Genomic DNA, 22,516 nt, shown 5'->3' with positions numbered 1-22,516 from the left:
GACAATACTGTGACACTATCTTGGAAATCATACAATCATAATTTTGCTCCACAAAAATATTTTTTAAGTAAACGGCTAGGTCTTGTGTTGAAATGCGTCACCGGAAGTTGTCTTCTCTCTTCTCTCCTACTTGATAATGGTCCACCGCACCCACTGTAAGCTGGAGGCTACCTGTGAAGCCGGAGCATCCCTGTTTTGTTCCCCACCGACCCAGCCTCAGTGAACAAAAAGCAGCAGACCCACAGCCTCATGTTTACAGTGTGAGCAGACATGGGATACAGGCGGGGAGAGACCACTCATTCATCGCTGAGTTAGCTTGACTGGAAGCTTTTTTTTTATTTTTAAATTAAACAACACATCCAAGACCATGGCTAAGCAGTACGATGTGCTCTTCCGACTCCTGCTTCTCGGAGATTCTGGGGTTGGGAAAACATGTTTGCTATGCAGATTTACGGACAACGAATTTCACCCTTCTCACATCTCCACCATCGGTAAGACACTGCAGAAATAAGCCTTTTCTTTAGTTTTACGTATCACCTGTGTTACAAAATTAGCATTCCCTTTTATTTGCATGGTCTTCCAGCGCTTTCTTTTGATGTCATTAGCGTGTGACCCTCTCTCTGAGGCCAGCGTATTTCCAGTTTGATCTCCTCACATGAGAGTTAACAGGGGTTTTAAAAGCCTGCTTCATGGCTCGTTGAAGTTATGGGGCTCACGTCCAGAAACAAAGTGTTGACAATAAAATCAGTGAGATAACATTGGTTGGGGAAGCCCTGAGGGGGAAGATCCAACACTTGGCAGCCATGTAGATGAGTTTACCAACTGTCAGCACTTGGCACTGACAGAAAACCCCAGTGCCATACAAAAATAAGAGCAAGGCACATTTTTATATTTAGAAATGGGTCGTGTTTGGCACCAGGCATCTTTGTTGCTTACCAGATTGGGCTTCTGGGACTCCCAGGGTCTGTTAGGTTGATCTGGGTTCCTTGTGATGATGAGTAGTTTCAGTTCAGGATAAGTATGAAGATTGTTGTTATGTAACGCTTTAATAAAATTAATCGCAATGAAGGTAAAATTGTTTGGAATGATGCTTACAAACATTGGGAGAAACCATTCGTTGTTGTCAAATAATCAATGAACAAACAGGGCTTGAGGTGATCCACACAGAATTTAAAGCTCCTGTCAGCAAATTAAAGCTGAGTGTGAAACAGACAACAACCAACACTGATGTTTCATTATGGCATACCAAAGCAAACAAGGCCATCAACATCAAATTTGTATGTTTTTATATTGTCATCGCTTACATGTGAAGGTGCTGCCGGCTGGAGGGTAGGTGTCAGATGAAGTGATGACTGCATGCCACTAAAACAGACTTGTTTTACATTTTTCAAAGAAAAAAACTCCAAGATGAACCCCGTGTTTCTCACAATGTAATAAATAAAGTTAGCAAGGACACAAGAGGAGAAAGAGAGAAACATCCCATACAAAGCGTTTAAGAAGGACAGGACTTTAAAAAATTCTCGGAAGGTGATTGGATGAACATTCTGTCTCTCACATTCGGTAGTAGCCATGCTGCAGTTGTAAACTATGCTCAACAAGCAGACCCTGCTGTTGTTCATGAATGGTCAAGCTTGTTGATGGATCAAACTCATGCCGAGGCCAGTCAGGAGAAATGCAAACCATCTTTTGGCTAGAAGAGCTTTCGGTGCGGCTATTTGCTCTTGTTTCAGTTTAGAAATGTGGCTCAGTTCTGTTAAAGCTGCCGCTATGCTAAGCTACATCCAAGCTAATCGCTGCACCAGTGGCAGTCATTGTACATACTGGATTACAGTACTCTAAACCCCGCAATAAAACGGTCACTACTATAGCTACATGTGAGCTTTTTGCTACACTGGTTGCAGTCATTGCTTCCAGCACAACTAAACCACACTCTTAGCTAGCGTCCTTCTCCTCAAATGTCACTGATCAGTCAGATTTTTTTTCATACATACACCAAATGAGTTTCACTCCTTCCCCACACTGTTGCCACAAAGTCGGAAGCATAGCATTGTCCAAAATGTCTTGGTAAGCTGAAGCACTAAGATCCTGGTACTTGAACTTAAATCTAAGAACATGCAGAACTGTATGCAGCAAACTAACAGTACGTCTAAAATTACTTTCTGACTTTGCATCTTCCCTTAAAGCCCTGTGCAGTGTATCTCCTTCCCTTGTACGTATTCACATTTCAGATCCCTACAGGCATGTTATTGTGGTTCACTTTTAAACGGGGTAAATGAGGACATACAGCAAGCAGAGCTCTTTCTTCCCATGCTGCAGTGGCGGTGTCTCTTCTTCTTCATCTCTGGCAGCGTGGCTCCTCTCCCCATGTGTTTGTGTGTTCAGTTAACAGAGATATTTTCTCTCTGATAGAGCTTCTTCTTTGTACTTTCTGCACTAATTGGCCACAATGCAGAGAAAACTAAATAAAACATGACTTTGTGTGAAGTGTGAATCTCATGTCAGGTCATGATCAGGCTTGTCCCAGTGGATAGAAGGTAGTTTGTTAAGAAAAGATGGAGAGTAAGTTGTCTTTATAAGGTCAAGGTGATAAATCATGAAACAGGGGGTTTGTAGACAGATGATGCAGGAAAACATACTTCTTTTTCGCAAAATTTAGTGGAAATGTATTGACTGCTTGTGTTTTTGCATGATGTGAAATACTTATTTAACAATCTTTCAACTTTTTTAAACACCTTACAACCAGGTATGAGGACCAAATTCAGTTTTTAGACTCAGATTCCAACACTGGATCTCTCTACAACATATTTTGGAATAAGCTCAACAGTATGCTGTAACAAGTCATGAACCTATAGCTCCATATGGAGGAACGTCCTCCCTATAAACCATCATACTCAGGACAGGAGCAGCCGTGTAGTGACGCCTGCAGAGGTGTGTCTACTCTTAATTTATCCCCTACATTTTTAAGCAGCCCATCTTGCAGAGGATTCACAGCATGTGAAACAAAGACAATCTTGTCAGTCTTTTTTACTAAAAAATAAGCTTTTAAACACTGTCACTGAACTCCTGTGCTTTAGAGAGTAAGGATCATTATGAAACTAGCGAGAACGCAGGTCAGATTTTACAACCACCACTGGACCAAAGACCATAGGCTGCAGACAACTTCATGATTCTGCATCTTGATATTCCTCTGCAGTGTTGGAGGTAATGTGTTGCAAAGCAATTTGTTATTGTACTTAAAAAAAATCTCTGTCACTCTAAACAGATTTCCCTGAAAATTTGACTCACCATGTAATGGCACTTCATGGTGGTGTTTATGACGTGTGGTGAAATTCATAGGATGAAGTGGAAAATTGCTTTAAGAATAAAGAGGAAGAACATGAAATGACTAAAGGGTTAAATAGTGAATGTGCTAATTATAAAGAAGTTTGTTGTTAAAATCCTCTTTTGCAGCTTTTGAGAATATTTGGACACACCAAAGGTTTGTTGTCTGTGGTTTGTTCTCAGCTAAGCAAAAAAAACACAAGCCCATTCCAGTGATAATTTTGTCAACTGAAACTCTTGACTAAAAATGATTGTTCACAACTTTTTCCATGAGAAACATTAGACTAAGACTTGGCAACAGTGTTTATTTCAGCGACTAAAACTATGACTAAAAATGTTCATCGAGAGCCTTTTTTCCATGAAAAAAACTAGACTAAGACTAACAAAAATAGATTTTTGATGAGTAAAACTGACAAAAAGTAAGTTTAGTGTTCGTCAAGATGACTAAAAATGTACAAAAGTGTAATTTAGTTTGATAAAAAATTTTCTGCACATAGTGCGTGCATTACCTGCAATTCTTGGGGCTAATCAAGACGTCCCTGAGAATGACCACATAAAATGTAAGTGTTATTCTATTTTGCTGCATTTTTATCAATTCAACATTTTCACATAATGAAACTAGAAAAACATTCGGAGAGCGCAGACCTCCGCCATTAGTCCTATCTCCCAATAGTGAAGAATCCTTTTAAAAAATTCCTGGACCCGTCCCCATGTGCCCCCCACCACGGCATTCGCCAACTACTCCCTCCTCAGTGGGGTGATGACATGGTGAGGCAAGGCATTGGCTTTGTGACGGATGGACTGTCATGCTGAAAGCATTGCCTGCCAGTGCCAACAGATGCACTGACAGTCTCACCCATGGTCTCACCGGACGACTGGGAGTCATGGCAGAGGGTGAATATTCCTCTATTCCTCCAAGCATTGTGAGTATTCTTGCTACAGTTCGCTGTCTTTCTCTCTGTTATGCTCCAACTCGTCTCCTCGACTGGGCGTGCATCTTTCAGACTGTATAAACTCCGAAACTTTGAATAGAAACATTCCCAAAATGCTGCTGGGATTGAAGTTACTCATGTCCGCCATCTCCTGGTGTAAAGTGGTAACAGCGCAGACCTCCACCATTAGCCCTATCTCCCAATAGTACAGAATCCTTTAAAAAGTTCCTGGATCCAGACAGTGATCCAGATCACTCCCAAAATCTAATCAGTTCTTCTTTATGCCATTTCTGACATTTCCTGAAAATTTCATCAGAATCTGTCCACAACTTTTTGAGTTATGTTGCTAACAAACAAACTAACAAACTAACAAACCCACCCGATCAAATAACCACCTTGGCAGAGGTAATGATATGTACAAATACCTGACTTAAATATAGTCAAGTGTTAATCTAAACATGCAGTGTTTGAACTTAACTGCAAATTGAAATCCTAAAGATAAATTTGCCACATGAGTTCTTTCATCATCTTTAATTGTGTTGTATCTTTCCTTGGATGTCACAGTTGAAGCATTTATGATTATGTGTCTCCTGCAAGCACTCCAAAGCTGCAGCATGAGGCTTAAACTCAGTTTTTAGACCCACAGGTTCCTCCATCTAGTAATAATTTATGCTCAAAGCTCTGCTATTTATAGGCATGCCTATATAGCTCCTCACAGGAAACTTCCACCCGGCAGATGAATGTTTATCCCCCATACACTGCAAACATTCGTGCCATGTCTTGCATGATTTTTTGTGTGCTTTTCTTGCAGCATTTCAAGTGTAAATAACCACAGCTGGATGCACAGAAATCTGTCTCTTGTGTAGGTGCAGGTGGGGGGAGATCCAGGTATTTATACTGGACTGCATCTCTAAGCCACTGTGGGAGGTCTTTTATGATCCTGCAATAATTCAAACTCCTCCTCTCACACTAAACAGACCCAACAAAGTCCAAATAGAGAGAGAGAGCGATCAAGAGTGACCACCACTGGAGCTCTCCTGAGAACGATCAATAAATAATTTCCCAACCTTCAAGCTGACAGGGGGATATAAATTCTCCTGTGCCCCCGTCATGTGTGGCTCTATAAATCATCGGTTTATGTTAGAGTCTCCTCGCTCTATTATTGCTTGTATTTATCTTAAAAACTGCTGGGACCCCTTACCCATTAGAGTTTTATTCAATAACTCTAGTTTTCTCTAAACATTCTTGGATTAAAAAGCTGACGAGGGTCCTTATTCAGCATCTCTTGCTGTTAAGGTTGAAAACAACCTTAGAAAAAGCTGTTAGCAAACAGTATGACGATGAAAATATGTGGATGGAAGATATAGACATCCAAACATTACTCCTACAGGACTGATTAGCATCAAAAATGAACATTAATGCTACTTAAACCACCTCCACTCTTATTCTAAGGCTTATAATCAGTTTTTGGACATTAGCTGCAGAGATTTGCTCAGTCTGAGACCAAAAAACTTACTGTCATTTGATGTAAAAATTACAGCTCTGTTGTAACCTTACTTTGGTTAGGGTTAGGGTGGTCTAATAAATTTGTTAAGCACTGTATGTTACCGAATCAGAGAGAATCAAGTTGGCAAATGAAAAATTTCATTTTTGCCTAATTTTTTTTTTGCGATTTTAGCATATATATCCCATAGAAATAATGCAGTTGAAGTCCAGAAACTCCCTCTTTCAACTTTCATGCCACTAGAGGGTTATTAGGACAAAAATAAGAGATATTGTCGTAAATAAAATATCCAGGTGAAATCCACTCTGGTGCCATTTGGGCCCAATTTGGCCCAATCGCTGCCATTTGAAAAATCTCAGGTATCAAACTTTTTATAACTCATATGCCATTATAGGTGGTCACTGCATCATGGAATTCTTTGTTCCCCCTCAAATCACCCAGACATCTGTTTAGTTCCCTTTCAAAAGAAGTCTTACAAAGGAACTAAAGTTTGACACTAAGAGGAGCAGATTTATATTCAATGGCACAAAAAAACAACGCAAAATAAAGTGCAGCAAACTAAAAGAAACTGTCGAATTGCACAAATATGACAAGAATTTTCAGTAGAGGCTGGGCTTTCAAATGAAACCATGTTTGTGTCTGTAGTACCAGGCACCATCCCATAGGGGGCGCAAGTGTCTGGCTATGTAGCACTATGGCTACTTTGACATGTGGTCATTGATTTGAGTCCTTTTTGAGTTGGATGTGGTTTAGGTAAAAACTGTTTATTTTGGCTTGTAGCTGAGCTTCTTCTGTTTAAGTTGATGTGTAACATGACTATTTTTGTGCAAAAATAGAGTGGACAGAGCAAGTTTGTTTGGATCAAGGCGAGCAGGACCAAATTTGGTCCCACTAGGGCTTAAGGGGTTAACTATAAATGACAGAAATTCAACTACATTGATGGTCTATGTCAGCATGGAAGGGACATCTTGCTGACACTAGGAGAAGCCCACGTTTCCAAAAATATCTATGGCTGTAGATTTTGCTCTGTTTTAGCTCAAATACCCGGCAAAATCCCAGAAAATCAGCCCAGGTACAAAGATGAGTTTATCTAGGTCCCAACTTTATCTAAAGTTGTTTGTTTTTCTCCTTTAACTGGACATTTTGAGGACTTTTGGATCCTTGTGTGCTTGGCTTTCCTGCCTTTTGGACATCAACAACGTGACAATGAGTGACCTTTATTTTGAAAAAAAGTTTCTAGTCTTCACAGTAAACATTAGACACTGCAGATGTATCTCTTAACCTTGTGTTTTTTCCAGTCTTTGTTATTGTAGTTCTAAAGGAGTTGGACAGCCTTGGTCGGTATTCACACTATCAAAGAATTTCCCAACATAAAAGAAACCACAGAACAAGACGTGCATTCAGATGTGAGCTGAGATCTCTGCCTTTGATTTGATCCACCAAGGATTTTTCAAAATAAAGGCGAAACTCAGAAATGTAGGGCACAAAGAATAGCAAACTTGGCTACAGTACAGAAAAGATGTGACTTCATTCTCTTGTTAGACTCCAGAAGCCTATATGATAAAAACTTCACCACTGAGTCCATAATCCTCCTTTAAATCAAATAGAAATCAATCAAATTCATCTAAAACCAGCGGAGCATCTCTACCTGAAGCTCTAACACACTCTTACTCAAGCAGGAAGCTCGTTTTATTTTAACAGGTCACTTTGTTCCTCGTAAGGCTTTCATGTGGACAGACAGAGCTCATTCCTCAGGCAGGGAGCAGCTGTAGAGATGATTTAGTAATGCTATTCAGTCACACTACTGGGTTTAATCTTCCTCACCGTTACCTCTGCTGCCTCGTCACAGGGCTCCTGAGAGCTCGCGGCTGTCACAACGCCTGTGAGGTACGAGCCTGACCCCGCCCTATATCACAGCTCGGTAAGCAGCCGTCCTCCTGGAGATGTCGCGGTCACGGCCTGGTCAAACGTGCTGCTGCTTGACGGGCTCGTTAGTCTAAAGGGCCCGGCTCCGGGTCACAGCAGCCACTGATGTTATCATCTGAAGAGGTTATCAAAGACATCTGTGGTGTTGGAGTAACCTTGAGTCATGGCTTTAAGAAACAAACAGGGTATTTTCAGGAATCTCTGATTTGAAAGTTGTAGGAATAGCTTCAAATATGCAACTGCAACTAAAAACTACATCCCATTTTGCATGTCTTTTTTTCTCCATTTCAAGCAATCTCTCTATTACTGTGGTGTTCAACCTTACCCAACACTGGAGTCACATTGACAATAAAATACTTTTGCAAGAGCTGCTATCTAAAAATGCACCTTCTTTCTTGAGGACAATTTACATTGAAAATAGGGATAATGAAGGAATGAAAACATGAAGTACAGTGCATTAGAGAGGGAGGTCCTTAATATTCAATGATATTGATACTCCTGAGGATACTCCTTAGTGGTCCTTAAATACACGCTAAAATCAGAATGGACTTCCAGGTAGGGTTAGGGAAAAAGTTATGGTAAGGGTTAGGATGCTCAAAGTTGAAAGTCAACGAAACTTGCCTTTAAACGAAACGAAACCAAATGTTTAATTAGGCTGACTAAACAGTCTGCTTATAGAGAAAAAGCTTATCTCTCATGAAGACATTGGCAGCTAACAGAGCTAAGGCTAAAGCTAACAAAGCTGCATTAGTTATGTAAGCTATGCCGGTAACATAGCTTATGCATACAGTGTGTCCCAACTCCCATACTTCTTAGTAAACTGTGTTACAGTATACTTGGATGGATTAGTATTGTACCAAACTGTGCACTGACATTTAGCACTAACAGGAAGTGATGCAGTTTCACTGCCTCTGATTTCTTTTTCTACCTTTTTATAACAGCAAGTTATCAAAAGACGTTGGCTATTATAATCAGAATTTTCACTCACTATAACTTTCATGTAACTTGTATTTCAGTTTACCTCGTTCATTTTAATATAGAACCTTATTTTGCCTTCAACGCCTTTTTTTGGAAAAATAACATTATTAATTCTGTCCTGGGATAGGTGGCGTCTTCATCTTGGAATTTTAGGAGATGATTGCTTAGCAGAAATGTTAATAAAATCATGATATGTAAATGTAATGAAAGGTAACATTAAGCTTTGGTATCATTAATATTGATTACTTGCATCAATTCAACTCCTTCTGTTGTGAATACAGACATTGGCTATAAAAACAACAACACATGCTTTATACCAGGCTGTAAACATGTTTATTTCTCTTTTAAAGTTTTACATTTTAATACAGGCCTCTATAGAGAAAGGTGGGATCCCACCTTTAGCCAGCCTTAAGTGGCCAGAGTTAATCCCCCGGTTGTGATTGATAGCAACTTTTAAAACATAAAAGAATATTTTCCCTTGTCCCACTGTGGCCTAAAGACAACAGCAAGTGACAATTGCTTCCTGTCCTCTGCTTTTAATGCTAACCAGAGATGACAGAGCCATTCCCCAGTGAATTTGTGTCAGAGCCAGAGCATCCAGCCGTCCATCCATTAGTGAGCCTGTCAGCATTACCTACAGCACTAAGACACGTGTCACCACCTAATCCGTCTTGCATTGTCGAACACAGTCATCCAGGTAATTAGTCAAGTCAATTTTAGGTGTGTACCCATTAGTTTTTACATGGCTTTCACGGAGCTGATTGTTTAATGCTGCCGTGTTAAATTAACTGATGCCTCCCCACACACTTTGTGCTTGTCGGAAGTGTCACCATGTTCTGCAGAGAGCTGCAGAAGGGCTTTTCTTTCCAGACAGTTTTAGGATTTATTTTTCAAAAAATATGGCAGAATTGTTTGTAAACCTTGAGCAATTTTTGGACATTAATGAAGCAGTAAGTTGACAGCAAGTAAGGTGCACTAAAGTCAGGAAAAGTTGAATTATTGTGCAAGTTTTTCCAAAATTTGGCTTTCTATTTTTTACCATATGTTGACTTTAATTCTGGACCTATGACCTTGATGGGAGTTCTTTTGGCTACAGGCTTGTAGAGCTCTGGTATCGCTTCACAACTCAGTTTTACCACAAGTCAAGTACAGAGTTTGCAAAAAATGTTCAAAGCTTTAAAGTTTGTTCAGGTTTTCACTGTTTGGCATAAAACCAATTGGCTGCTTGCTAACTTGTTATCACTAGAAGAAAGTGTTCAGTGAATGCTCTGCAATTTCTCTCGACACTTTGAGTTGGAGGCTGAACCTTTAGGACTGTTCGGTCAAAAATTGAGGCTGACGTAAAGTGCATAATGGCAATTAAGCGGACCAGATGGCACTAACAGGCAGGGAAGGAGGATCGACACAACCCCGGTCATGCTCTGGATGTCCTTGCACATTACCAGGAGTATGGGAAAATAATCTGATAAAAAAAATAAACAAAGTCCACTGGACTTTGGATGTGGCGAGTTAGCATGGCTGATGGTACCAACCAGGCAGGTAGTAGGAATGCCACAAGCCCTTGGCCGTGCCGGTGGATGACACAAGGGCCACCAGCAGTCTCTGGGCAGATCACTAGGGTTGAAAAGGCCTGGACAAAAGAGATGCTGTTGAGCTTGACCTTGGCTGTGGAGCAACACTTGTGCTTTGGGTTGTGGCACATCGGCCCGTGATGAATACCCACACTGGGTTTCTGAAGCGGAGTGTCGCTGCTGGACTGGAGCACCAGTAGCGCAACTACTCTGATAGACTTGAGTTGGAGCGACGTGCTCCACAGTATGATTCGCCGGCAGATCGCAACACAGTCGCTGTATGTGGAAATTGGAGGTCAGCGTCCTACATGCTTAAAAATCTGCATGTGTAGATGTAGTGGATGTTTTAAGGCAAGGTTGGATTCCAGTTAAAGTTGTCAAAATGGCATCTCTGCCATCTCATATCCTTGGCAATCTTATTTACCAGAACAAAACAGTTTTATTTGAAAAGTTTCAGATCACTCGGTTCCCTTCTAGGCCTGTCCAACCAATTGAAGATACCAGAAGCATAACGCAGAAGGCTGCTCTTGAATGCAATATTTTGGCTGCATGACATTCACCTTTAAAGGGGACATATCATGAATAAACAATTTTTGTATTTTTGCAAATTTATTTGGGCATCTCTACTGTATACTGACCTGCAAAATAGGAAATAAGCCAACCAAATTCTTTGTTTGTGGTGTGAAACATGAAACTGATGGTCTGTTCAGAGTCTGCACCCACTGTGACGTCAACATGAGTCATTATAATAAAAGTTGATCCTCAGCTGATGTTTCAATCCATAGATCTCCACCCACAGACAGCTATTTAGAGCTGTTTACAACCTCCTCTGGTGCTGGATCCATATTTTATTTTGACCAAAACGCGGCACAAACATTTTCTTCTAATCACAGGAGACTGTGTCAAAACATTGAAAAAGGTGTATGATATGTCCCCATTTAATCATCCTGTAACAGCATCATTCAGGAATTTCCATTCAGTTTGAGCAAAAGTGAGACATCTGCTGTAGCGATGGAAACACTAAAACCAGCTTGAATGTCACACCTCAAATAAAAGAGACCTTCTTTTTTACCTTGACAACAGCCTTGGTCTTTTTTTGAGGTCTGATTTGCAGAGCTGGAGTGCACCTTGATCTATTCATCTGGTTTTATTTAAGCAGTCAGATGAGTTTCTATCAAGGATTTTGTTTAAACATTAAGTCAATTGAGTGGGGTTGAAACCTTCTTTGTTTTCGTTGTAAGTGTAATTGAATATGTGCCAGAGTTCAAGAGACTGACTCCATGTTTTCTTTATTCTTAGACAACCAGAGCTGGCATAAGTGCACACATTCCTCTCTTTAGTAAAAGTGCTTGAGTATAAAAGGAACTCTAGTTAGTATACAGAGAAGAAGGCAAACTACATCTAGATATGTTTTAACTAAACTGAAATGTTTTTGTGGGTTTTACTGATAGATACACTGTCAAAATTGCATCTGCTAAATATTATCTGCCCTGTAAATTTCTGTTTTCCCTTGTAAAAATATGACCTTGAAGGCTTTTATTTTAATGCAAAGAAACAACAGTGTTGTGCATTGTATTGATGAGCCTCTTGATGGCTTTGAGGCAAATGCAGAGCCCAATATTTACCGAGTGTGGGTATTAACTGTTTTATGAAACAGGCTAACAAGCTCTGTCGAGTGAGGAAATTGAAGGAAAATCTCCCTGCATGACTATCATGGTGCCATGTCATCTCCCTCTTTCCTCGTTCCATGCAGGTAGGACACACTGTTACTTGAATGGTGATGGCATTATGGCTAATAAATGTGTCTCAAGTGACAGTAGTATAAAGACACCTGTGTCTGGAAGGTGCAGTGTCAGGTTGATCAGTTTTTCTGGCTTCCATTACACCATGAAGACAAAAGAACACTCCAAGCACCTCAGAGAAAAGGTTATTGAAAGTTTAAGTCAGGGGTGGATACAAAAATTTCCAAGGCACTGCACATCCCCAGTTAAATCCATCACCAAGAAATGGAAGGAATTTGGCACATGTGTAAATCTGCCTACATCAAGCCGTCCTCACCAACTGAGTGACCGTGCAAGAGGGAGTCTAGTGAGAAGACACCTGTGACCACTCAGAAGGAGTTACAAGCTTCAGCATCTGAAATGGGGGACTCTGCACACAACTGTTGTCCAGGTTCCTCAACAGTCAAAGCTTTATGGGAGAGTGCCAGAGAGAAATACACAGTTGAAGAAAACTTGTTAAATCTTAACTAGAGGTCACCAAAAGGCATGTGGGAGACTCCATGGACAAGTGGCAGAAAGTTATTCGGTCTGATGAAACCAAAATGGTGCTTTTAGCCATCTGATAAGACACTATAAACACTGCACATCACTACAAACACACCATCCCCGCTGTGAAGCACAGTGGTGGCAGCATCATGCTGTGGGGGTACTTCTCAGCAGCCGACTCTGGAAGGCTTGTAAAGGTAGAGGGTACAATTAACGCAGCAAACTAAAGGAAAATCACAGCGGACAATCTTATTCAACCTGCAAGAGAACTGTGGCTTGGGAGAAGATTTGTTTTTCAGCATGACGATGACCTGAAGCATACAGCAAAAGCTAGCACTTTGACGTTACAGTTTTTTGGGGGGGTAAAAAAAGGCAAATTAAATTGACCATGATTAATTTATAAATCAATTAAAGGGTAAGTCATCTAAGCGGGTGAATACTTTTTATAGTCATTGTGAGTTGTCTGGATAGTCTTTTTGATTTACTAAAACTTTCCAGACTTAGCCTTAAAGTGTTGTTTCTTACTGTACAGCTGGAGGGTCCATTAGTCCGTTTCTGTGTCTCATATTAAAATGGCTGCTGTTTGCATGGCTGGACTTTAATGCAGTACTAATGCAGCCTCAAAGTGACGCAGAAGCTCAGCTTTTATTTCATTATCTCCTCTCCCTTCTCTAGTGGAGCCTCAGGCAAGCCAAGCTGATTGTTATGCTGACCTTTCACTTAGTGTCGCTCTGAACGCGCTCTCTCGTCAAAGGCAAACGCCGCCTCGCGACTCAAATGAGGCTTCACGCTGTCGAGTCAGTGAGCTGCAGCCTCTGCGGGGTCTTCACCCGACTCCTGCTTCTTCTTAGCAAACAAACGAAGAATAAAACCCACCAGTGCGGCCATAGTGCATCTGTCGGCTGATTCTTCAGCCTCATGGAAAACAAAGCTGGCAGAAATGTGAGCTATTAAAACCACAAACGACACTTCTTCCCTGTTCGGGGAATTGATGGCGCTCAGGAGTTCTTTCTCGGAGCGTGATGCTGGCTGTGACACATGGGTGCTGAGTGTCAGGTTAATTGGTATGAACCGTTAATTGATTTCTGAGGGATTAGTGTGGTCTATAGAAGCCTGTGGCTTTGCTTTATATCGACTTGATGCATTAGACAGAGGAGACGGTGATGGTGGAAAGAGAGGAGATGAAAGGAATTCAATGGAGACAGAGATAATAGCTCAAGTGATTTATTTACATATTGAAACCTGACTCAAATTTTCAGGCATTTTAATTATGACTCATCAAGATTTACATGAATATTGTTGCTGTTATAAGTACAAGGGCTGTAGCCATCTTTAAGGTCAGTGAGGTTGTGTCCTTCACTGGCAGACCAGTGAGTGAAGTTAAGAGCCTCTCAGCAGCATTACAAAGACAAACTAACTTCCTTTAAATTCTTTTTCATTAGTACTCAGCAGCTAAATTTTATTCACGTCAACTGATTTATACAGCACGTTTCATACACAAAGATCACACTTTTTGGTTGTACAGTTAGTCTATAGGTAATGACGACTGGTGAAGAGATTAGCGCGGACTTCATGTGACTTCAAGCATGGTACTGTGATGGATGTCATCTTTTCAATAAGACAGTTTGTGAAATTTTATCCCTGCTGAATTTTCCACTATCAATGATATTACTAGAAAGTTGAAGAGTTTAGGAACAACGGCAACTCAATCATGACATGGAAGACCATAAAAAATCACAGAGCGGCTTCAACGGTGACTGCAAAGGTGCGTGGGGCATAGAAGATGCAAGCCTCACATTACCAAGCATCAGATGGAGTGACGTAAAGCAGTGGTTCCCAACATGTGGGTCAGGACCCCCTTTGAGGTTGCCAGACGCCTTCCAAAAAAACAGAGAATATTTCTGAATGATTTCAAATTGTATATTTGACCCATCTTTATAAAAATACATGCATAAAATAGGGTAAATGTAGAATAAAAATCTGGTCATTTGGTGATATTTATTCTAAAATCAAAGTAATGTTTAAAAAATCCTTAAAGTGTCAGTCTGCACATGACTGTTCTGTAATTTGCATATCTGTGTTCTACTATGCTTCAACCACCTTCAGGTACAGTGGGGTCCCTGGTCTCTGGCACAACCTTTGGGGGTCACAGGCTGAAAGGTATTACAACCCCTGGTGTAAAGCAGTAGTTCTCAACTGGTGGGTTGGGACCCAAAAGTGGGTCGTGGAGCAGTTTAGAATGCATGTCTGGAAAAAAATGGTTGCAAAAGTCTACGAAGAACATGCAACCATACTGTTATTTTACTCAGTTTTATTGTGATAATGGGTAAATTAAACAACCCATTATCAATGGGTAAATTAATTTTTTATTGATACTTCAATTTATTTATCTCCTTTTCTTGCAATAAAAGGGCCCCTTTTGCCATGTTAATGAAGAAATTTCTCAAAATCTCTGGAAGATGGGCTAAAATTTATAGGTTATCATGGGGAAAGGGGGGGTGTAAAATGTGAGTGTTGTTGTGTGTCTTGGTCCTATCATAATTTCTGTTCCATCCAAGATCTTAAGTGCAGTTATTTTTATTTATTTAAACATGCATTGCTGAACATTTCTGAAATCTGGGTCGCGATTTGTCATCAAAGATATTGGTGGGTCCTGAGGCTAGAGCGGTTGAGAACCCTTGGTGTAAAGCCCACTGACACTGCAGAGCAGTGGAAATGTGTTCTATGGAGTAAAGAATCTTGTTTCTCTGTTTTGCAGTCAGATTGGTGAGTCTGGGCTTGGCAAGTGCTAGGAGAACGTTACCTGCCTGACTGCATCCTGCTAACTGGGAAGTCGAGTGGAAGATGGATGATAGATGGGGCGGTTTTTTCAGGGTTTGGGGTAGACCCCTTATCTCCAGTGAAGGCTAATCTTAATGCTTCAGCATACCAAGACATTTTGGACAATGCTATGCTTCCAACTTTGTGGAAGCTGTTTAGGGAAGGTTCTGTTCTGTTCCAACATGACTGTGCCTCAGTGCACTAAGACTGAATAGACATGGTTTGATGAGTTTGGCGGGGAAGAACTTGACTTGCCCACACAGAGTGCTGACCTTAATCATGTCAAGGACCTTTGAGATGAACTGGAATGGAGATTGCTTGTCCAACATCAGTGCCTGACCTCATAAATGCTCTACAGAATGAATGGGCACAAATTCCTTCAGAAACACTCCAAAATCTTGAGGAAAGCCTTCGAAGAAGAGTGGAGGCTGATGAAAGGGGGCCCAACTCCATATTAAATGCATTTGAATTTAACATCATTACAGTCCCTGTTGGTGTAATGGTCAGGTGTCCAAATACTTTTGTCCATATAGTGTATCACATGCATTGGATTGGATGCATTGTGTGGGAAATAGGACAAAAAAATGGACCCGTTAACTCAGTTTTCCTGACATGCTGGATCGTTCTGTTAGAACTGTTTTTATGGCCTTTTGCACCGTCACAAACGCACAGTTTTGGAAAGTAAATGCACCCTGTTTGCTTGTTGTTTTTGTTATAAAGCATACTAACATGCTTCAGCACTACATAATAACCACCATCAGCTCCTCTTTGAGGGTATCATTATCTATTCCTGCCTTCAGAAATGAACACAGGCTGAAAAAGAAAGTGCTTGTTATTTTCTGTCTCACACTCAGTTGTCTGAAATAGATCAGAGCTCAGTGGAGCGTGAGTGACCCCCCCCCCCCCCCCCCCATCCCCGTCCCTGTCTCCTTCTCAGTGGTGCTAAGCTAACGTTTCTTTTTTTTTTTTTTTTTTGCCCTGCTTGCTTCCTGATCAATGCTTGAAGTGAACTGATAGAGGGCTTGGCCTGCTGGGTCATTAACCTTTCTTCCAACAGGCTGATTATACAGGGATGATGTGGCGCATTTGTGTTAATGCCTGCTGTGATGTTACAAAGCTGCTGCTGCAGATCCTGGAGAACCTTTGGCTGTTAAAGACTCGCAAGGTTAATTGATTTCAGTTACTCTTTAGAATGGGAAAAAGCCTTGCTGTGAACATTCAGGACACCTGGCCTGAGCAGTGAGCACAGCACACAGAGGGTTGGAAGAATATCAAACACGTATTGTATCTCCTAACCTTCTGTTTTTTTCTCTTTCAGGAGTCGACTTCAAAATGAAAACACTACTAATAGATGGTATCAAAGTTCGGATACAGATATGGTAAGAGAGCACCACAGGGCACAATATTAAAAGGCTTTGTTTTCACTATATCATCCATCCATTTTCACTCATGGGGCTGGGTTGCTTTGGCAGCAGACAACCCAGACATCTCTCCCCAGCAACTCCTTCTGGAGTAATCTGAGGCCTCCTAGGCCAAAAGGGATATTTAATCCCTCCACTGAGTTCAGGGTCTATCCCGAAGGTCCCCTCCCAGATGAAAAGACTTCCTCTGGAGGAATCCTTATCAGAATCCCAAACCACCTTAGACAGCTTTAAATGTGGCAGCTCATCATCAGACAGACTTTTTCTGTGGCTGATGAGCTGTTAATCGTCTGTGGTTAAATAAATGCTCTTTATCAGTGCTATAATTAATAGCACTGGCTGTCAGTGCTATCACTGGCTGTTTTATCCCTGGCAGGTCTTGTGTTATCATGGCTAAACATGCGAGCAGCTTGTTCCAGTTGGAGATCCATTAAGTTCAAGTTTAAGTGTAACAGAGATGTGCGGGGATTTGAGTAAGGAAAGGATCTGTGCTCATTTTTTTACAGTTTATGTAAAGTGAAATCTATTACTGTGTTTCTGTTCTCTAGTACACATTATACTCCTGAAAATCTCTGTAAGGTCATGCTTGTATTTGCTTGTTGTTTTCTAGGGACACTGCAGGACAAGAGAGATACCAGACCATCACTAAGCAGTACTACAGACGAGCACAGGTACATGAAGCATCCTTGTGGAATTTCCTAATTTTTTGAGAAAACCAGCTTCATTATCCGGGAAAAGGAGATAAATAAGTTTAAATCTGGAGAAAAAGACTGAAAAAGACTTGTCATCACAAGAAAACCTAAATGGATGTGTAGATTTTCTGTGTCTACTCAGGGCTTTTATATATTATAAACTTTTTAGTCCTGCACACTTTTGTGACCCACTGGAAACAGCGTTACGACCCACTGTTTGGTTTCCGACCCCCCAGTTGAGAACCACTGGTCTAGTCAAACCACCAGAATAACGCTGATATTGTTGTTTATGAATTCAGCATTTGTTTCAGGCTTCTTAAAGGGCTGAAATTTGATTGTCTATTTTTCCAGAAACTGACAATAAAATTATAGGAAAAGTTTCCTGTTCCTGTTTTGTGTTCTCAAACAATTGAGTAAATCTCTTAACCAGGCACTGGCTTACAAAAAGCTGGTTTAGGCTGCCAGCTCTCTAAGTGGTGGTCTGTTTTGTTTACTGGAATAATATCCACATGTCCAAATGTATTGATTTTAAAAAAGCTGCTCGTAAAGATGAAAAAATGCAGGACATTTTACACATGGCTCTGCTTCTCGTCTCTTTTTTTATGCTTGTCTTTGAACATCTCTCTTCAGGGAATCTTCCTGGTGTACGATATCACAAGTGAGCGATCCTTTCAGCACATCATGAAGTGGGCCAGTGACGTGGATGAGGTGAGTCACAGAGAAACGAGGGATTTAAAATCAACAAGCATTACTTTCTCTGTATTGTGCAAAGGGCAAAGCTGACAATGACGGTCGTGCAGAAGCCTCCGGTTGACACGTTGTTGATAAAACCAAATGCTTTGGCCTGACAGACGCTGCTTTGCTGTTTTTATTAAATTTCAACTTCTTTTCAGTTACAGTCATCATATTTTAAAAAAATGTAGTCATAAATATTGGAGAGGCCAATTTTTTAATCTACTTCACAAAGCAATCTAGTCTGCTTGTCATTTTCCACATGGTTTTATTCTATTAATTTATTTATAATTGGCCTAATTTCCTCCATGGGTCTGTCTGAATATATACTCTATTGATCCTGGCACGCTTCCACCTTCATTTTAATCTGTCTCATTTCCTGAGCGCTGTTGTTTTTGTGCTTATCTCCCATCCACACTCGATATTTGAAATATCTCACTGCCTCTGCCTGTCTGTTTATTATTGTTTACTTATTCTGTTCCTTATGTGTAAATATTCTCTTTTTTATGTGTATTATCATGACAAACTGCAGTACGCTCCTGATAAGGTGCAGAAGATTCTCGTAGGGAACAAATCAGATGAAGTGGACAAGAGGCAGGTGGCCACTGAGCAAGGTGTCAAGGTTGGTAAAGCTCTGGCTCTGTGCTGTAACTGTTTCATAATGTACAATAAGGCTGAAGAGATTGTTTGTTTCTTATGAATGTTTATATTGCATTAATATTCATTCTGATGGATTCTTGGTTTGACTTTATTTTTTTAGACCTGTTTATGCCTTGTGTAGCCTACACATTAACATTCCCCTAGGTCAGTGTTTCCCAACCAGTTTTCCTTGGAGCCCCCCAATGATTCCATACCTAAAGAGTTCTGAACTTCCACTGGTTTAAATGTAAACACAAAAACTGTGCAGCAGGAGCTTAAAAGAAATAGTCTTCATGGCTGAGCAGCTGCATGAAAGCCTCACATCTCCAAGTCCAATACCAAGCGACAGATGGAGTGGTGTAAAGCACGCTGATACTGGACTGTGGAGCAGTGGAAACGGGTTCTCTGGAGTGATGAATCACACTTTTCTTTTTGGCAGTCAGGTGGGTGAGTCTGGGTTTGGTAGATGCCAGGAGCAAGGTTATAATAGTTTTGGATTTTTCCTTTTTTTTTATTTCGTTTTTTTTTTTGTTTTGTTTTCACTTTCTGTGTTCAATTTCAGTTTGGTTTAAAAAAGTTTTTACTTTGCAAAAATGCTTCATTTTAGTTTAGTTTAGTTTTTATTAGTTTTAGTGGTAGTTTAAGTTGTTTTTTGGGAACATGTGAGTACTGAGTGAACCTACATTTTTAAAAGCCCACTCAAACAGGCTACTCTTAACTTATCAATTTATTTATTCAAAGATTATGTTTGGATACAACTCCAGAGGTAAAAATATCACTGTTTGAAGTCTTAACTCATCAAATCAGGCCATTTTACATGCCCCAGACTTGGGGGTAGGTGCCAGTCAGTATGGTTGTGTCAAAAACTAGAACTAAAGATATTTTCTCTCCATTTTTATTTAATTTTAGTTAGTTTTATATGCTATGCGGTTTTAGAAAGTTTTCGTTTTTTTGGCAAGGCTTAGTTTTTATTTAGTTTCAGTTAACAAAAATGATTTTTGAATTTTAGTTGTAATTATTTAGTTAGTTTTTGTCAACTATGATAACCTTGGCCATGACAACATTACCTGCCTGACTGCACTGTCACCTGTAAAGTTCGGCGGAGGAGGGATAATGGTATGAGGCTGTTTTTCAGGGTTTGGGCTTGGCCCCTTATTTCCAGTGAAGGGCTATTTTAATGTGTCAGCATACCAAGACAGTTTGGACGATGCTATGATTCCAACTTTGTGGCAGAAGTTTTGGGAAGGCCCTTTTCTATTCCAACATGACTGTGCCCCAGTGCACAAAGCAGGGGCTACAAAGACATGGTTCGATGAATTCACTGTGGAGAGAGCCCTGACGTCAACCCCACCGAGCACCTTTGGGATGAACTGGAACAGAGATTGTAAGCCAGGCCTTCTTGTGCAACATCAGTGCCTGACCTCATGAATGCTCTACAGAATTAATGGGGACAGATTCCCACAAAAACACTCTAAAATCTTGTAGTTTATCGAACAAAAGCAAGACCCAAGGATAAAATAACAAAAAAGACACGAAAAAGACGCAAAATGCCTAACAACACTTGCAAAAGACTTTCATAGATATTCCTATCTCTTTTTCATCAAATATTGTATGTGACTATTTTCAAACTTAGTTATGCTATAAAGTTGGGTGTGGAGATTTAAAGAGAAAGTGATATGCACAATAGGCTTCCCTCGAACAAAAACATGTTGCTTTTGTTTCCCATTGATGTTTTTTCCTCCCCTAAAAAGCTCTGAAGTCTGCCTTTAGACCGGCTTATGCTTCATCTCTTGCTGCGTCATATTTTCCATTTAAAGCTGCAATTAAATGAATGAATGACAGCACCCAGCAGCTGTCGGACCACACTGCACCAGAGCGAAAAGAAATGACCAGTCTGTGTTCCAGAAAGACCAAAACAGAGAGGATTTGGCTCTTTCAGGAACATTTAATGTGTTTCTGTTATCTCTCTTGCAGCTGGCCAGGGCTTATGGAATGGACTTTTTTGAGACAAGTGCCTTCACCAACCACAATATAACAGAGGTGAGAGGATCTGTGGAGCCACGGCTGGAATTCATGACTTTTAAAGACCATGCACAGAGTAGAACTGTTAATATAGGAAAGGAAAGGCTTAAAAATACTGCATCTTAATTATCTTTTTCCTTTTTATGCTGTGTCTTCAAGACTTTCACACGATTGGCTGAGCAAGTGCTGGCCGCCAACAAAAAGGACCTGGATCTGCTGCGGACGTCTTATAATGACGAGATCAATCTAGCTGCTCTGGAGGAAGAGGAAGGACTCTGTGACGGTGCAGCGGGAGACCAAGGAAAAGCCTGCTGGTGTTAAACACATAAGACAGTTAATTACTTGTTATCATGTAGACTCTCTGAGCACTTTGAGGAAAGTTTGTTCCTTTTTTTTTGCCGTTTTCAGAAACAAAAAGGAGCATTTAGCTAATGTTTTGAAGCCAACGTCTCTCAGTCTCAAGTAAGGAGGACAAAAATGTTTATGAGCTGTGTGAGAGCGCTTTAAAGGACAAAGATGGGGACATTTTGCCACTAAGTGTAGAGACTGTTGTGTGCAAAGCATCCTAAGCTACAAATGTTAAGGTTTATCTCAGACAGACTGAGTTTTCATTGTCCAAACACTGATGCCTGCTCAGTATACTGTGTCTTTGTGAAACCAGATGCAAACTTTATTCATTTTAAATTCATACATGCAGTTGAAAAAGGACAGCTGGAGTTCAAGACTTTCCCAACCTTTCTGATAGACTTGGTACTGTTTCTTCAAATACAATAAAAGATAGGACTTGGAAATGTGCAACACTGACTTGAAGCTTTTAAAAATGTTGTATTTCACCATAATTTTCAAGTGCATTCTCTGGTTTTGATCATGGGGCTGAGTGCCTTGAAAATCAAGAATATAAAGCAACATTTTCACTAAGCAGATCCAGTTCAGTTCAGTCTAGTTTGGCTCGGTTCAGTTTTGCATGGTACGAATGTTTCACCTGTTAAATAAGGGCCAAAGTAGTACCGTACCTGTACCGTCATAGTTTTTGGCACCCATTTGTTGCTGTACCAAGCATATATCCAGCCTAAAGGAGTGGAGCTAGACTCACTGCAGTCCTCTGATTGGTTGAAGGGGTCGTCACTTCTTGTGGGACAACAGTAGTAATGGAATGTTTTGTACAGAGTTTAACGGCTTTTTTGGTAATCAACATGCTTTTAAAGGAAACAGTGATATATTATTTATCATTACGTAGATTGAAATGACAACAAGGGAGTAGTTATGTGTTGTTTTCAAACAAGCTGGTTGTAAAGGCTTATTTGTGCTCTCTTCAAATATGAAAGTAGGTCGGTGTGTTTTAAACAATCAGCACTGCCCAAATACTCACATGTGCAAAGGCATTTTAGGGCCACTCTGAAATATAAAGAATAAAACCAATCCATTCATTCTGAAGAAAAAAGAGTTTATTATGTTGTAGATAAACACAAAATTAAACTGAATTTTTTAGTTTAAAAAGAACGAAAATCATTGTGAAGTCAAAAATTTACAAAGGCATATAAGGGCCACTGTAAAATATAAATGATAAAATTAATCTTCTCATTTATGAGAGAAAAAATCTAAATTTTTGAGTTTATTAATTTGTAGATTCAGAAGAAATCAAACTCTAATATTTTCAGTTTTGAAAATACTTACACTTACATGAAAATAAC

General features: G+C 40.3%; 1 protein-coding gene across 3 annotated transcripts; it reads left to right on the top strand.

The window, feature by feature from the left end:
• Window positions 1–179: 179 nt before the first annotated feature.
• rab15 (RAB15, member RAS oncogene family) lies at window positions 180–22,283 on the top strand. Of its 3 annotated transcripts, XM_041805800.1 has the most exons (8): window positions 379–491; window positions 7,607–7,678; window positions 16,638–16,698; window positions 17,351–17,411; window positions 18,063–18,140; window positions 18,697–18,786; window positions 20,778–20,843; window positions 20,985–22,283. In XM_041805800.1, exons 3-8 carry the CDS (start codon window positions 16,652–16,654, stop codon window positions 21,144–21,146), a joined length of 504 nt encoding a protein of 167 aa, XP_041661734.1. In that variant the 5' UTR covers window positions 379–491; window positions 7,607–7,678; window positions 16,638–16,651; the 3' UTR covers window positions 21,147–22,283. The 3 variants fall into 3 exon arrangements, with proteins under 3 accessions (XP_041661733.1, XP_041661734.1, XP_041661736.1); XM_041805799.1 differs by lacking the exon at window positions 7,607–7,678 and having other exon boundaries at window positions 180–491; XM_041805802.1 differs by lacking the exons at window positions 379–491; window positions 7,607–7,678 and adding an exon at window positions 16,438–16,484.
• Window positions 22,284–22,516: the final 233 nt, after the last annotated feature.

The sequence above is a fragment of the Cheilinus undulatus genome, linkage group 14 (genome assembly GCF_018320785.1).
Source record: "Cheilinus undulatus linkage group 14, ASM1832078v1, whole genome shotgun sequence".
Taxonomy (NCBI): Eukaryota; Metazoa; Chordata; class Actinopteri; order Labriformes; family Labridae; genus Cheilinus; species Cheilinus undulatus.
Note: the sequence above shows the minus strand (reverse complement) of the source record. Positions and strands in the feature narration are given on the sequence as shown.